The sequence below is a fragment of the Calidris pugnax genome, unplaced genomic scaffold (assembly GCF_001431845.1).
Source record: "Calidris pugnax isolate Ruff unplaced genomic scaffold, ASM143184v1 scaffold92, whole genome shotgun sequence".
Taxonomy (NCBI): Eukaryota; Metazoa; Chordata; class Aves; order Charadriiformes; family Scolopacidae; genus Calidris; species Calidris pugnax.
The window spans coordinates 424,226-439,014 of record NW_015090823.1 but is presented as its reverse complement, the minus strand read 5'-3'; the positions used below and the strand labels follow the sequence as shown (position 1 = coordinate 439,014).

The 14,789-nt window shown below is 63.9% G+C and overlaps 3 protein-coding genes across 5 annotated transcripts in view; all 3 read left to right on the top strand.

Moving 5' to 3' along the window:
- Positions 1-1,139, top strand: part of USP2 (ubiquitin specific peptidase 2) — a 16,388-nt gene extending 15,249 nt beyond the window's left edge. For all 3 annotated transcript variants that reach the window (XM_014940000.1, XM_014940001.1, XM_014940002.1), the window contains 2 exons: positions 143-263; positions 381-1,139. In XM_014940000.1, the coding sequence (XP_014795486.1) occupies positions 143-263; positions 381-468 (209 nt within the window). In that variant the 3' untranslated portion in view covers positions 469-1,139. The remainder of the gene's footprint in view (positions 1-142; positions 264-380) is intronic.
- A 1,971-nt stretch (positions 1,140-3,110) lies between these two features.
- On the top strand, positions 3,111-7,381 carry MFRP (membrane frizzled-related protein). The gene is made up of 12 exons (XM_014939951.1): positions 3,111-3,193; positions 3,299-3,782; positions 4,146-4,303; positions 4,367-4,638; positions 4,731-4,861; positions 5,019-5,144; positions 5,291-5,367; positions 5,507-5,655; positions 5,847-5,977; positions 6,488-6,622; positions 6,776-6,903; positions 6,982-7,381. The coding sequence occupies exons 1-12, from the start codon at positions 3,140-3,142 to the stop codon at positions 7,204-7,206; spliced, it is 2,070 nt and encodes a 689-aa protein (XP_014795437.1). The 5' UTR covers positions 3,111-3,139; the 3' UTR covers positions 7,207-7,381.
- Positions 7,382-8,934: 1,553 nt separating this feature from the next.
- C1QTNF5 (C1q and tumor necrosis factor related protein 5) lies at positions 8,935-11,759 on the top strand. Its single transcript, XM_014939949.1, has 3 exons — positions 8,935-9,058; positions 9,911-10,143; positions 10,728-11,759. Exons 2-3 carry the CDS (start codon positions 9,930-9,932, stop codon positions 11,243-11,245), a joined length of 732 nt encoding a protein of 243 aa, XP_014795435.1. The 5' UTR covers positions 8,935-9,058; positions 9,911-9,929; the 3' UTR covers positions 11,246-11,759.
- Positions 11,760-14,789: the final 3,030 nt, after the last annotated feature.

Sequence of the window (14,789 nt, the reverse complement as noted above, 5' to 3'; positions counted from 1 at the left end):
GGGGGGGGGGGGACAGAGGCACAGGGGGTGAGAGCCTCAGCCATCCAGTGTCAGTCCCTCCTGGCCCCAGCTCGGCGCTGGCACATTGGGGGACAGAGGGGCAGCAGCTGGCATGGCTGAGCCCTGCCTTTGCTCCCCACAGACCACGCCATTTACAACCTCTACGCCGTCTCCAACCACTCGGGCACCACCATGGGGGGACACTACACCGCCTACTGCAAGAGCCCCGTCTCCAGCGAGTGGCACAGTTTCAATGACTCCCGGTGAGGCTGCGCACGGGACAGGGGGGGCTGCAGGGTCGGGGCAAGCAGAGACCCCTTGCCTAGGGTGTCCCGGTGCCTCATCCCCATTGCTCACAGCACATCTCCCCTTCTCCCCAGTGTTACCCCCATGTCATCCAGCCACGTCCGCAGCAGCGATGCCTACCTGCTCTTCTACGAGCTGGCCAGCCCGTCCTCCCGCATGTAGCCAGCCCTGCCTTCCTGGGGACCCCTGCACCACTCCTCAGAGCCGGCCCCTCCAGGTTTTGGCCATTTGCTCCCCAGGTGCAAGAGGGAGGTGAAGAGGAGAGACCCTGAGGCGGCTGCAGCAGGAGGAGACCCCAGACAAGGACACCCCAGCTCCAAACTGAGGAGGGCAGCCCGCGGCAGGGCAGGGCCCAGGCAGCTCAGGCGCCTCCTGGTCACTGGCATTTGGTTTTTACCTTGGGGTATGTTTTAGTTTCTTTTTTTTTTTTTTGGTTGGTTGGTGTGTAATAAAAATACTGAGCAAGGGACTCTGCGGGCATGAGGCCACCTGCCCCATTGACTTGGCCAGGACCTCTGCTCCCCAAGGGGAGCACCCAGAGCTGGGGACCCAGGAGAGCATCCTGCATCCCTCCTGGCCTCTTGGCACTCCTGTTCTGCTTGACCATCCCAGAGGATTCATGAACTGTTCCTGGCCTCCTCCCAGCACTGCTGAACCTCCTGGCATAGGACACTGGCTCTTCAGTTGCCTCTGTTCCGTCTCAGGCAGCACATCCCCACCAGCTGCCTCATGCACACTCCTCAAGCAGCCTGAGTTCAGGTCTAGACTCATGGACAGGAGGGAAGAAAACATTTTGTGGAATTTATATGTATTTATAGTGGACTTCACTCAACCTGGAGCACCATTTTTTTTTTTTTTTTTTTGGTTGGTTGGTGTGTAATAAAAATACTGAGCAAGGGACTCTGCGGGCATGAGGCCACCTGCCCCATTGACTTGGCCAGGACCTCTGCTCCCCAAGGGGAGCACCCAGAGCTGGGGACCCAGGAGAGCATCCTGCATCCCTCCTGGCCTCTTGGCACTCCTGTTCTGCTTGACCATCCCAGAGGATTCATGAACTGTTCCTGGCCTCCTCCCAGCACTGCTGAACCTCCTGGCATAGGACACTGGCTCTTCAGTTGCCTCTGTTCCGTCTCAGGCAGCACATCCCCACCAGCTGCCTCATGCACACTCCTCAAGCAGCCTGAGTTCAGGTCTAGACTCATGGACAGGAGGGAAGAAAACATTTTGTGGAATTTATATGTATTTATAGTGGACTTCACTCAACCTGGAGCACCCCACCGCTTCCTGGCTCTCCAGGGACTTGTGCCGGGGGATGCTTTGGGAAGGTTTTTACCTGCCTCCTCATACGACGGTGCCTTAAACCATTTAGGGGAGCGGGAGGCCATTGGAGTTGCACAGGAACATCTGTCCTGCGGAGGAGAGGGAGGGGAGGACAGTGGCTTTCCGGGACCATCTGCAATTGGGGCTTTCTTCTCCCTGCAATCAGAAGCCCCCCTGGGTGCCCGGGGATGCGCGTCCCCACCTGCCCTGCTGCTCTGTCCTCCAGCTAGCGAACGCCAGTGGCCTTTTTAGCCTTCTCTCTAATTTATTCTCCTACCCATCCTGCCTTGCCCAAGGAGCAGCAGGAGGAGAGATGGGCCAGACCCAGCGCAATCCCATCCCGCAAGGCAGCTACGTCCAACCCAGCGATCCATCCTGCTTTGCCCCCAGGCTGAGCACTCTCACGCCATGAGCATCCCACCCAGCCCGGGGCACCCTGGCGGGGTTTGGGGGAGAGCAGGCCAGGATGGAGGGGCTGCCCGCGGCAGGTACCGGACTGGGGCAGCGTTGCTGCTTGGCAGGTGGCTTGTTTACTGTGTAAGCAAGATGGGCGGGAAGTGTCTCGTACAAGGGAGACTCGTGCAGGAATAAATTTTAGCTTGAACAGAGCGCTGTGTACACGTGCTTGTCTCTGGGAGGGCAGGCAAAGGAGGACTGTGCCTCCAGCAGTGGGAGGGAAACCGAGGCATGAAGCAGGAGTGTAAAACCAACGGTGCCAGGGCACCCGTGCCCTGGGGCTTGCCTGGAGCAAGGGAGATGTGGGTGCAGCAGCAGCCCCTCTTGCCCTGGGAGCAGAGGGAGCCTTTCCTCCTCCTCCGGTCCCACGGAGCTCCCAGTTCCCATGCTCTTCCTCCAAAGCCCTTGAACAATGGCCCCTTTCTCCCCCGCTTAGGGACGGAGACGGGCACCAAGGCATTAAGGGGCAGCGGGAATTCAAGCGGTGGGGCTCGGGCGCCCAGCGCCTGGGAGATGCAAGGGAAGGAGGGACACATTCAGCCTGGGCTCCCCGACACAGCCCCTTCAGTGCTGCCCTGTTCCGGCGGGGAGCCCGGGGGCAGCAGGCAAACCATCGGCTCCTCCGTGCCCCCAAAAGCAGGGTCCCCGGTGGGCCAGGCTCCCAGCAGGGCCGGTGCGAGCACACCTTCCCCTTTAAGACGCTGGTTCTCCGTGCCAGAGCCTGACCTCGGCATCCTCAGCTGAGCTGGATTAACGGGGCGAGGGGGAAGGGGCCTGCAGAGGGGACCGGGGCCGCAGGCTTCCTGGGGCTCCCCGCACTCATGGCACGGTGAGTATGGCCCTCAGGGCTCTGTGGGGTCCGGCACCGGGGCAGCAGGTGTAGGCACACTCAGAGGCCACCACCTCTGTCCCGGTGCGTGGAGCAGGTGTCCCCACGTCGCCCAGGTGCCGATGGGGGCAGCCAGGGAGGAGCGGGTGGTGGGGCAGGTGGCTGTGCCGGGGGGCAGAGCATGCTGGGGAGACTTTTAGCCAGGCTGCACTGGGAATCGACACCGCCATGAAAGACTTCACCGAAATCACACTTTGCCCCGAGGCTCTGGACAACAGCAAGGTAGGGCTTGGGGTAGGGGTCCTTGGCTGGAGCATCCCTGCCTGGCCATCCGTGGGTCCCTGCAGCACGCTCCCTGTGCTGCCACCCGCACTTGCTCTCCCGCAGACCGAGTTCTGCAACCCCGTCTTTGAGGGCGAGGAGCCCCAGGCAGTGCCAAACGCCAAGCGCCCACCAGAGGAGGACGGGACCAGCCCTGCATCACCCCAGGACGGCCTCGGTACCCACCTGGGGGTTTGTACACATGCCCCTGTCCACGGGGCCACCAGGAGCAGCCATGGGTCTGGGAGTGGGGTGGTGAGGCAAGCTCCCCACAGGGCTCTGGGGCCATTTAGGGGACTCGCTAGCACCCTGGGGACAAGAGGTCAGGACATGCCCAGCGGGGGCTCAGCTGGCCATGCAGGGAGGTGGCAAGGTGGGGGCATGTCTAGCAGTACCCTGGCTTTTCCTTGCCATCTCGCAGGTCGGCGGCTCTGGGTCCAGGCAGGCTGGCGGTACCGTGCCGACTGCAAGTTTACCTGGCTCTGCGTGGCTCTGATGAGTGCCATCCTCCTCTTCCTCATCGCCCTCCTGCTGGGCATTGTCATCCACCGTGAGTGCCCAAGCAGGGAGGGCTGGGGGACAGGCTGTGCCTGTGACCGTGGTAGGTGGGACACAGAACCAGCTCAGAAGGGGAGGGGGGCACAGCATTCTACACAGGACCTCCCAGGGTCTGCTGATCATGGGGAGGGAGTGCCCCCACCCACAGGAGGAAGGGGCATCTCCACCTCCCTGGGGCATGGCAAGGTCATTGGGCCCCGTGAGAACTGTGTGGGATCCCCTGGGACCTGAACACGTGTGGGGTCGGGTGGGAGCACAGGATATGGGGCTGGGTGGGCTTCCTAAGCCCCTATCCTGCACCGCAGACATTTCTCCCTGCTGGGGCTGAGCTGTCCCTGCTCTTCCCTGGGCACAGAGCTGACGTCCCCGCAGCCCCCTGGTGCCCCCGCCGCAGCCCTGCCTGCCCATGGCACCGCCTCCACCACCGCAGCACCCACCCGAAGGGACCCTCCAGCCCCCAAAACAGCTGCCACCCCAACCCAGAGCTGGCTGCCCACAAGTGGCACACCAGCAGTGCCAGCAGCAGGTAAGTCATGTGTGGCAGCGTGCCGGGATGGCGGTACCCTGCAGCACTAGCTCATGCCCACACTGTTGTCCCGTGCAGCCTGCGGTGGGACCCTGCGGGGCCCCGAGGGCTCCTTCAGCTCCCCCAACTACCCCGGCCCCTACCCACCCGATGCACTCTGCATCTGGCACATCGAGGTGGACCCTGGCCTCACCATCCAGCTGAAGATGGAGAGGTTCAGCGTGGAGGGCACTGCCTCCTGCCTCTTTGACCGTGTGGAGCTCTACGAGGAGCCGGGGGCTGGTGGCACAGATCCTGCCCTGGATCGGGGGGGCCCAACCAGGTAGGGCCCCTGGCACCCAGGGAGTACGGAGGTGCTTGGGGAGTAGCAGCATCTCCAGGGGCGAGCAGTGTCACCCCTTGTTGTGCCCCCAGGTTTTGCGGCAATGTGGTCCCCCCGACCTTCAACAGCAACTCCAACCACCTGCGTGTCATCTTTGTCTCTGACAGCAGCGTGGGCGCCCCGGGCTTCAGTGCCCGTTACCGCGCCGTGGCTCCCAGCGAGAGTGAGTACCCCTGCCCCCAGCACTGCCAGGACTCCTTGCTGCGGGCAGGCACCGGGTAGTGCTGGGGGGGTCTCCTGTAACACCCAGGGCACTGTGGCAGGGGAGGGTGCCCAGTGGGACACCACTACCAGCCTGTTCCTCTCTGCCTGTACTGCAGAGAGTTGTGCCTGGGACGAACACTTGTGCGATCAGGGGCTCTGCCTCCACCTGGGCTTTGTCTGCGATGGCTTCCACGACTGCACGGACAAGAGCGATGAGGCCAACTGCAGCCTGAAGCACAAAGGTGGGCCAGCCCCTACCCGCAGCCCACAGCCACCACGGCGCCCAGCCGGAGGGCACGGTGATGGGCAGTGGGAGGCAGGGGAGTGGGGGGACGGGGTGAAGGAAGAGGGGCAGGGGGTAAAGGTGCATGTGTCTGTGTTCCTCCAGAATGCGGGGGACCGCTGACTGCCTTGGAGGGGCACTTCTCCACCCCAAGCCATCCTCAGCCATACCCGCACCAGCAGGTGAGAGAAGGGATGCCAGCGGGACGGAGGTAGGAGGAGGGTGAGGGCAGGCAGGGAGGAAGGCAACCTCCCACTGGGGAGAGCCGGGGGTGCCCCTGCCTGGCATCACAGGTGTTCCCGGCTGCCCCCTGCTCTGCAGCTGTGCCTCTGGCAGATCTTGGTGCCCGTGGGCCACGTCATCGACCTGCACTTCCACAACTTCAGTCTGGAGTCGCATGAGGATTGCAGCTTCGACTTCGTGGAGGTGCATGACAGCGCAGGCACGGGGGCCGCCAGCCTCATGGGCAGGTACAGGCACACCCTGATATCTCCAGCCCTGCTGCACCAGTCTGGGTGCACGGGGCTCCTGTGGCTCAACTGGGGAAGCCGAGGCACAGGGCAGGCTGGTGAGGACAAGCCACTGGTGGGCAGGGTTTGGGGAGCTGCTGGTCAGCCCCCTGCCCACCTTGACCCCATCCCTCATCCCATGGCCCGGGCAGGTTCTGTGGCCACCAGCTGCCACCCACCCTGACCTCCTCACGCCATGTCATGACCATCCTCTTTGTGGCAGACGAGGGAGTAGCTGACGACGGGTTCTTCGCCACCTACCAAGCCCGCAATGCAACAGAGAGTAGGTAGCCAAGCAGGGGCATGGGCTGCCCGGGGGGCTGTGCAGTCCCTGTCCTTGGGAGTTTTCAAGGCCAGACTGAATAATGCCCTGGAAAAAATTGCTCTCACTCCGTAGCTGACCCTGCTTGGAGGAGGAGGTTGGGCTACAGGTCCCTGGGGTCCCTTCTCACCTGAATTACCCTATAACCCTATTGATCTTAGCCATGGGGATGTGGACTGGAAGGGCTCACCTGCACAGAGTCATGATCCATCACCTGAGGGCTGTCCCCCCAGGGAATTTGGGATCTCCCTAAGCTGGGCCAGCAATGGTCACCTATCAGGCGTGGCTGCCAGGTGGCAGTGCTCTGCAGCCACTCACCTGGATGTCCCCTGGCTAGTGACCAAGAGGAGCAGAGACGGGGTGATCTGCCTGGGAACGGGCTGACTCCCAGCAGGGAGGCCTGCTTTCTGCCTGTGCCCGTGCCCATCCCCCAGCCCATGCCCTGCCACCCTGGCCCCTCTGGTCTTACAGAGACCTGCAGCCCTGCGGAGTTCTCCTGCGGAAATGGGGAGTGCCGGGCGCTGGAGTCCGTGTGTGATGGCTGGCACGACTGTCCCGATGGCACCGACGAGCTCAACTGCACTGAGGTCTCCTACCCAGCCTTCGGTGAGTGCTACCCTCGGTGCTCCCCTCACCCCTCCCTGAGCCCATCCGACCTGGAGATGTGCTGGCACCTACCCCATGGCTAACATCTGCCCAAGGCACAGATGGCAGGCATCACTGCTGCTATAACAAGTGAAGCACTTCACTCTGTGGCAGGGTCTGTCTGTGAACCTGTGGAAGTGGAGATGTGCCTAGGGCTGGGCTACAATGCCACCTCCTTCCCCAACATCTGGCTGGCCATCCCGGATCAGGAGGGAGCCGCCGAGGTGCTGCAGGACTACCAGGTGAGCTGCACAGGGGCTTCACACAGGTCTGCCCGTGCCACACCACACCGTGCCATGCTCACCACCACTCTCCCACAGACGCTGATGGAGCTCGCCTGCTACCAGCACCTCCGCCTCCTCATCTGCAGCCTCTTCGTGCCCAAGTGCACCCCGGACGGCGGTGTCCTGCAGCCCTGCCGAGCCGTGTGCCTGGCTGCCGAGCTGCGGTGCCAGCAGTCCCTCGGCCTCCTTGGCATCCTCTGGCCCATCAACTGCAACATCCTGCCCGACTCCAATGACCCCATAGAGTGCTTCCAGCCCTGAACTGCCAAGAGAAGAGGAGGAGGGGCTGAAGCAGCTTGCCCAGAGCCGTCCCCCACCCCAAATGTCCACAGCCCTCAGTCTCTTTCCCACAGCCCTCAGGCAGCTGCTAGCCTAGCAGGGGAAGGGTTAATGCTCCCCAAAAGGAGCAAGGCTGGGCCGAGGTGAGCCATGCTGCAGGCAGAAGAGCCCAGGACTGCCCATGTCCCGCAGCCCCAAAGCCAGCAGAATAAACAGCACGAGCAGCTGACAAACCTGACGGAGCAGTTGGCTCACTGGGGGAGGGTCTGTGTGTGTGTCCTGCCAAATCCGAGGGAAAACTGAGGCATGGAGAGGGAAGCCAGGGCTGGGGTGGGGGTCTGATCAGGAATGGAGGGGCACAAGGAGACTGCCCGGCTGCAGGGGGGAATGGGCTGCTGGCTGTGCCTTTGATAGGCTGGGGGTCTGGCAGGTCCCCAGGGAGATGGATGGGTCTCAGAGGGGGCCAGGCTGGGGGCCCCATGGTGCAGGGAGGGGATCCTGACCCAGCAAGAGCTGTGGCCCTGCTGGTTGAGCTGGCCATGCTGGCTTCAGGCCACCCTGATGACCACAGGCCTGGCAACACCCCACGGCCACAAACCAACTCCCAGCTGGCCAAAAACAACAGCCCTTTCGCACCTTGGGAGAGAGGAGCCAGGCGGCTCCCTGCCAGCACCCAGCCTGTGCAGGGCAGGCAGGATCAGCCAGCAATGTCACCCGCGCCGCTGCGGGCACTGGCATGGGGAGGAGAAAGGAGAAAGCCAGCAGTGCCAGCATGCTGCCTGCTGCCCTCACCAGCCCTGGGCACGTGGGAAAGTCCCCTGCCCGGCTGGGGTTCCTGGGAGCAGTAACTCCACTGGGGTCAGCACCGCTCTGCCCTTGCAGCCAGCACAGCACTGCTGTCACCACACAGCCACCCCTGCTCAGGGGGCTCAAGCCCACCCAGCTCCTTCAGCCCCTGCCTGTCCCAGCTGCTGCAAGCTGGCTGCAGGGCACAGGGACTCCCCCCAGCCACAGGACCGTCCCTCCGCTCGGAGTCTGACCGTGTCCCTTGGATGCACTCAGTGTTGGAACGAGTTAAAGGCAAGCTGGGAGTGTCTTCGAAAGCCCGGCACCGTCCCAGCTTTGCCACGTGCCCCGCGGTCCCCTAGGGCTAGTCCTGCTCCCTGGCATGGCCGCAGGGCTGCTCTGCCCGCGCTCCCACCTGCCTGCCGCTGCCTGGCAGGTCCCTGCCCGCTCAGCCCCACACACTGCCGCCAGACCCTACACCAGCACCCCATGGCTGGCTCCTGCAGCTCCCTGTGGGTGCTCCTGGGGCTGGCACTGCAAGCCCCCCTTGTCTCAGCCACCCCGAGGCTGCCAGTCAGGGGAACCACGTGCCCCGAGGGCTCCCTCTTCCTTCTCCCACTCCAACCCTGCCTTTGCTGGGTTTCCCTCCCTTGGCATTTCTTTTGTTCCACTTCGACTCTGCTGCCTGCTTTCTCTCATTTCCCTCCCCTTCGTCCCTGCTGCCTGAGTGCCCAGACATGTTCATTGAGACGTTTGCAGCCCTTGCCTTCTCTCCCTTTGCCAGGCTGTTTGTCTCGCTCTCCCTTCCCCCTGCTTACAGCACTTCTGACACCATGGGATTATTTTTCTTTTTCCCCTTGTCTTGTAGCTTTTGGCTCCCAAGGCCCCTGATTTCCTTTGGAGTTTGGGAGGAGAGACGTGAGGAGGAGGAGGGGGGTGGAGAGGCTGCCTTTCCTAGGGCCTTCGTCAGAGCGAAGTGGTCAGGAAGAGCCGCAGCCATTCCACCCGGAGAGCAGCGGGGCACTGGGGCAGGAGCCACGGGATCGCAGTGAGTGGGGCTGCCCAGCTCCGTGGGGGGAGCTGGGACTCGACGGGGTCCTGGCTCTGGCGCCCGGGCGGAGGAGAGACACTTTTCTCCTCCTTTTCCTCTTTGTTGCAGCCGTCGCGTCCAGGAGGGGGAAGACAGCAGCTTTCCCTGGGCAAGGCCACGGGGAGGGTGCCAGCGCCAGCTGCAGGGCTGCGCTCTGCCTGCGCTGCTGTGGGAAGGACGGGGGGCAGCCTGGGCAGCGGGGTGGTCCCCGGCACCAGGGTGGTCCAGGGATGCTGCGGCCCCAGACAGCCGGCTGGGCGTGGAGCAGAGCCGCCGGCGGCAGGGATGCTGCCAAGGGCTGGGCCACGGTGCGGCCCCGCTCTCCCTGAGCTGCTGCCCTGCCACGCACCGCCCGGACACAACAACCCCAGCCCACGCAGGGCTCGCAGCTCACCCCCTGCCCTCCAGCTGGCACCCCAACAGTCCCCTGCCGGCACCCCCACGTACCCCCATAGCCCCTCACACCGCCGGTGTGGCAGCTCCAGTCCCAAACAGCCCCCAACCGCAGGCAGAGAGCCACTGCCTCCCCCACATGCTGCTGCTCCCTCCCCACCTCCCTGGTCCTGGCACCCCACGAGCCATCCCGTGGGCTACGGGACGGCGCGGTGGCACAGCCGGCGATGGGGATGCTGTGGCAGGTGCAGCCAGGCATCAGACCTTGCCGTGGGGAGCAGCCAAAAAGGCAAGGGGGAAAGAAGGGAGGAACAGCCCCCCCCCGAGCACCCACTCCCTGCCAGGGACCACAAGGCTGTTTCCCAGCCATCTTCACTGAGGTCCCCAGAGCTATCACCCCTCTCTGCCCCCTTCCAGCCCCTCCACGGCAGACAAGATGAAGGAGCTCTTCCTCCTCTTCTTCCTCGGGCTCATCACCAGCTCCTTGCAGATTGAAGACAACAAGATCCCTGGTCTGTGCTCAGGGCAGCCGGGGATCCCGGGGACCCCGGGCCTGCATGGGGGCCAGGGTCTGCCAGGCAGAGATGGACGAGATGGCCGGGACGGAGCGATGGGGATGCCCGGGGAGAAGGGCGAGATGGGCCCTCCTGGTAAGAAAGGTGACACCGGGGCTGGGGAGGGGGACCTGCTCTGCCCTGTCTGTGGGGAATGCCCTCATGCCAGGCGGTGAGTCCTGGATTCTGGCACAGCCCACCCGTTGTCAAACCAAGAGTGAATCCTGTAAAAGTGCCCCTTTCATGCCATTATGGCTCTTCCAGTCCTTTCTGTGCCAACCCTGTGCTCCTGCAACTGGCAGCAGCTCCCCGTCACTGGTGAAGCTGCATTTCTTCCCATCCTCACTGCCATCCCTACCTTCCACCCCCTGCTTTAGTGGGGCCCACCAAGCTATGCTGGTTGCATCATTCCCACCCTGGCTCCTGGGCTGGGGTTTCTCCCAGCCTGTGGGGGTTTCTCCAACTTTCTGTTGCCACTGTGCCGATTTACCACGTGCAGTTGGTCTCCTCCTCTTGTGCTGCTTTCCCACAGTGGCTATCTACCACCCACATCCTGTGGGAGGCTTGTAACCTCGGTGGGATTGGGGCTGGGCAGGAGGGCTGGGGGAACTGGATGGTGGGGGGCTGTGCTGGTGGCAGTGGCTTAGAGGTAACCCTGTCCCCCTCCTGCCTTGCCCCAGGAGCGCCCGGTCCCCGCGGGGAGGTGGGCAGCCCCGGCGTGGATGGCATGCACGGTGAGAAGGGGGCACAGGGCGAGTGCGCGGTGGCCCCCCGCTCAGCCTTCAGCGCCAAGCGCTCCGAGTCGCGCAGCCCGCCGCTGGCCGACCAGCCCATTCGCTTCGACGTGGTGCTCATCAACGAGCAGGGCCACTACGACCCTGCCACTGGCAAGTTCACCTGTGAGGTGCCTGGCCTCTACTACTTTGCTGTCCACGCCACCGTCTACCGCGCCAGCCTGCAGTTCGACATCATGAAGAACGGCCAGTCCATCGCCTCCTTCTTCCAGTACTATGGGAACTGGCCCAAGCCCACCTCGCTCTCAGGGGGTGCCCTGGTCCGCCTGGAGCCTGAGGATGAGGTGTGGGTGCAGGTGGGCGTAGGGGACTACATCGGCTTCTACGCCAGCGTCAAGACGGACAGCACCTTCACCGGCTTCCTCGTCTACTCCTACTGGCAAAACTCCGCTGTCTTCGCCTGACCTGCCCTCGGCTGCGGCCGGGGCCAGGGCACGTGCTCCTTCCCAGCCACCCTGGGGAGGCTGACACTGGGGTCTGGCTGTGTGGGAGCCGGGATACCGGGCCCCCCGCCCCACCGCGCTGCTGCTGCCCGGTGCAGGGCAGGAACGCAGCCCCTCCACCGCCCCAGGGGTGGCAGGGAGCACCCCTTCAGCAGCGCTGTGTATTATCTCTATTATCAGTGCTCAGTATTATCTCCGGCACCCAGCTCTGGGGCAAGACGCCCGTGCTGAGGAGTCGCAATAACCTGGTTGTCGTATGTTACTCGCCATAGCCCCCTCGGCACGCAACATAGCCCCGCCGGCCCGTGCTGCCAGCTTCTCCCTGCACGCAGAGCGAGCCCAAGGCTGCCCGGCCGCTGGCACGGCGAGGGGCCCGGTCCCACCGCGGTCCTGGCACGCCCCAGGGCTAGCGGTCACCCCGGCTCCCTGCCCTCCGGCCGCCCCGCTGCCCTCCCTTCCTCCTTCACCCTCAATAAAGGGCTCCTCAGCCACGCGTGTGCCTGCTGCCTGTGCGCCCCGACCGCCTGCCCCGCTCCTCGGGGACCGGCCGGGCTCCCTGGGGCGCTGGCACCCCTCCGGGGAGGCTGCTCCCGCCGGGCAGGGCTGCGTGGGTGCCGGGGACACGCGGGACAGCGAGGGGTGGCGGCAGGGCCCGGACCCGAGGGCCGCGGTGGGCCGGTGCCCGGTCGCCTCCCTTCCCGCAGCAGGGCCGGCGGGAGCCGCTAGATGGAGGCAGCGGCGAGGGGACACGCTGCTGCCACGGGCCCGTCCTACCCACCCCCGAGGGCCCGGGAGGGAAGCGGGGATGGGGGGGCTCCCCCCGCCCCGAGGTGTCCTGTCTCCCTGCGGCGCCACGGCTGGACGGGAGGGTCCCGCTCCGGCCAGGGCCAGCCCGGTGGGAGCGGGCTAGCCCGGGGCCAGGCGGGGTCCCCGGCCCCCAGCAGGGCGGGGGGGAGCCGCTAGATGGAGGCAGCGGCGAGGGGACACGCTGCTGCCACGGGCCCGTCCTACCCACCCCCGAGGGCCCGGGAGGGAAGCGGGGATGGGGGGGCTCCCCCCGCCCCGAGGTGTCCTGTCTCCCTGCGGCGCCACGGCTGGACGGGAGGGTCCCGCTCCGGCCAGGGCCAGCCCGGTGGGAGCGGGCTAGCCCGGGGCCAGGCGGGGTCCCCGGCCCCACGGGACGGGGCTTGTGGGGCCCCCTTCCTGCCGCCCCCCCCCGCCAGCCCCCCGCTCCAGTGTGAACGCGGTGACCCGCCTCTGGGAAAGGTCCCTATTTTTAGCCAGGGAATGAAGAGCTTCCTCATTCCTGCCCGAAATAGGTCCCTGCGGGGACCAGCCAGGGAGGGGGCTTCTGGCCGGGGGCCCACCTCCTTAACGGGCCCTGCTGCCGGGGCGGGCTGGCCACGGCTGCTCTGCCCGGCCGTGGGGTGGCGGCTGGGCTAGGCTCTTCTCCTGGCCGTGCCAGGGGGACCTTGCAGCACCCGCCGGCCCGGGACCCCCTTACGTGGCCGGACACCCACCGGCCCGGGACCCCCTTACGTGGCCAGACACCCACCTGTCCTCTGGCCCGGCTCCCCTGCTGCCCCCCAAGCAGTGCACAGAGCCCCCAGGATGACCATGCCCACCCGGGATGAACAAACCCTGCGGGACCCATGGCAAGCTGGCAGCAGCCAGCCTGTGTGCCCCCGTGGAGGGCCAGTACCACCCTCAAATGGGGCTGCCCACAGCCCCACAGCTCCCCACCTTGGGACTGGGCACCGTGCGGAGACCAGAGGACACCTCGGGGCGGGGGGCATGTCACTGCAACCTGCCTGGCTGTGTGGGACTGGGGGAGATGCACAGTCCAGCCACCCCCAACCTACAGGGGTCTGTGGAGGTGTTGGGACCCAGGGTGAAGCCTCGGTCCCCAAAGGGGTGCTCTGCTCCCATCTTTCAGTTCCTCTTCGCAGCCCCAGCTGCAGGATTGTGTTACAGCGGAAGCGTCTGTTTGGGTTGCTGATGGCCTTTTCTGTAAGCAGAGCTGCCCAGGGGCAAACAATGCCGCAGAGCAGATCGATGGCTGGTGCTGTCTATTCTGGGAGGGAAGCGTGTGGGGGCTGGGAGCATCTTCTGGTCCCTATCTCCATGTGGGGGAGCACAGCTAACAGGGGCAACCACAGGCATAGCACTTAGCACAACAGTTTCTGGGCTCTGCTTTCTTTGAGATGCTCTTGGTCTTCTGGACACTTTGTCTAGAATCATTAGGAGACTGCTGGGAACCCTCTGAGGAACATAGGTGTGCCTGCTGCTGCCTGGGGAGGAAGAGGATAAGGAAAATATAAGGATAAGAGAAGGGAAGCCACAGGAGACCTTGACTTCCGGCAAGTTTTTAGTAAGCTCCAGCTGCTTCTGACGAGCTCTACCAGCTGCCCCTAATGAAGGAGTGGTTGAAGCCCCTGTTCCAGCTGAGCCCAGGTTAGGGAGGGGCCAGCATCCCTTAGCCAGTTCGAGGGGAAGCCTATATAAGAGCCAGGCTCAGCACACAGGTGGTATAGTGCAGCTGATAGAGGCAGCAGTTTGTGCAGAAAGGTGAGTTGTTTGGGTCTGGGGGTTTCTTTTTTTTTGTTTTTTTGTGGGTTTGTTGTGTTTTTTAAAGTGCCAACACCCCTTCTCAGAGCAGCACATGGGTCCTTGGTGCACCGAGGTCACAGTCCCCAGCAGACATTGGAGCAACTCATCCTGCAATGCTGGAGGACACAGCCGTGCTAGTGCTGAGCTGCAGAGGGTGCCTGGGGCCTCTTGCTGGGGTTGGTGCACCTTTGCTGGCAGCCTGCAAGAGGTGTGTGGTTTTGTATGTCCTGTAGCTGTGCTGCCAAGGGGAGGAACTGCTGGAGGAGGTCAGCGGGCTGCGTGGCATCAGACAAGGCGTGGAGATCAACTGGATCATCTTTGAGACCCTACAGCTATGAGAGCCCAAAACTTCAACTGTGGTGGTAGAGCATGCACCTGCCAGGTTTGAAAGTGGAAATGCCCTTGATGGTGAAGGTTGCCCTGATGACTACTGGCAGCAGAAAGATGGCTCCTGCTCCACCCAAAAGTTTGTGGTTATGGCATAAGTTCAACACCCTCATCACTGACAAGGTGCAGGGAGCACTCTCCAGTCATCTTCAAGTGACCTTGGCCAGCTGACCTGGTAAGGAGAGCTTTAAACTGGGAATGGCAGGGGAGGGGACAATCCTCACTCATGTGGGGATGGGGTGGGCAAGCAAAGGGCTGGGGGGTGTGAACAGCGGGGACTGTGCTACCAACAGAACAGGGCTGAAGTGGGGTCACTTCAGCACAGGGGCACAGATAGGGGAGCGCCGTAGGACAGCATTGCAGGCACGCTCTTGTGGCCTTGCTGGGAAGTGGGCGTGTGGACAGGAGGAACTAGCAGGCTCTGAGCACTTACTGGGCTGGAGCCTCTCTGCGGTGATGACTGATGTGTTAGCTGATCCTTCCCCTCTGCTCTGCACAGCTGCAGCGT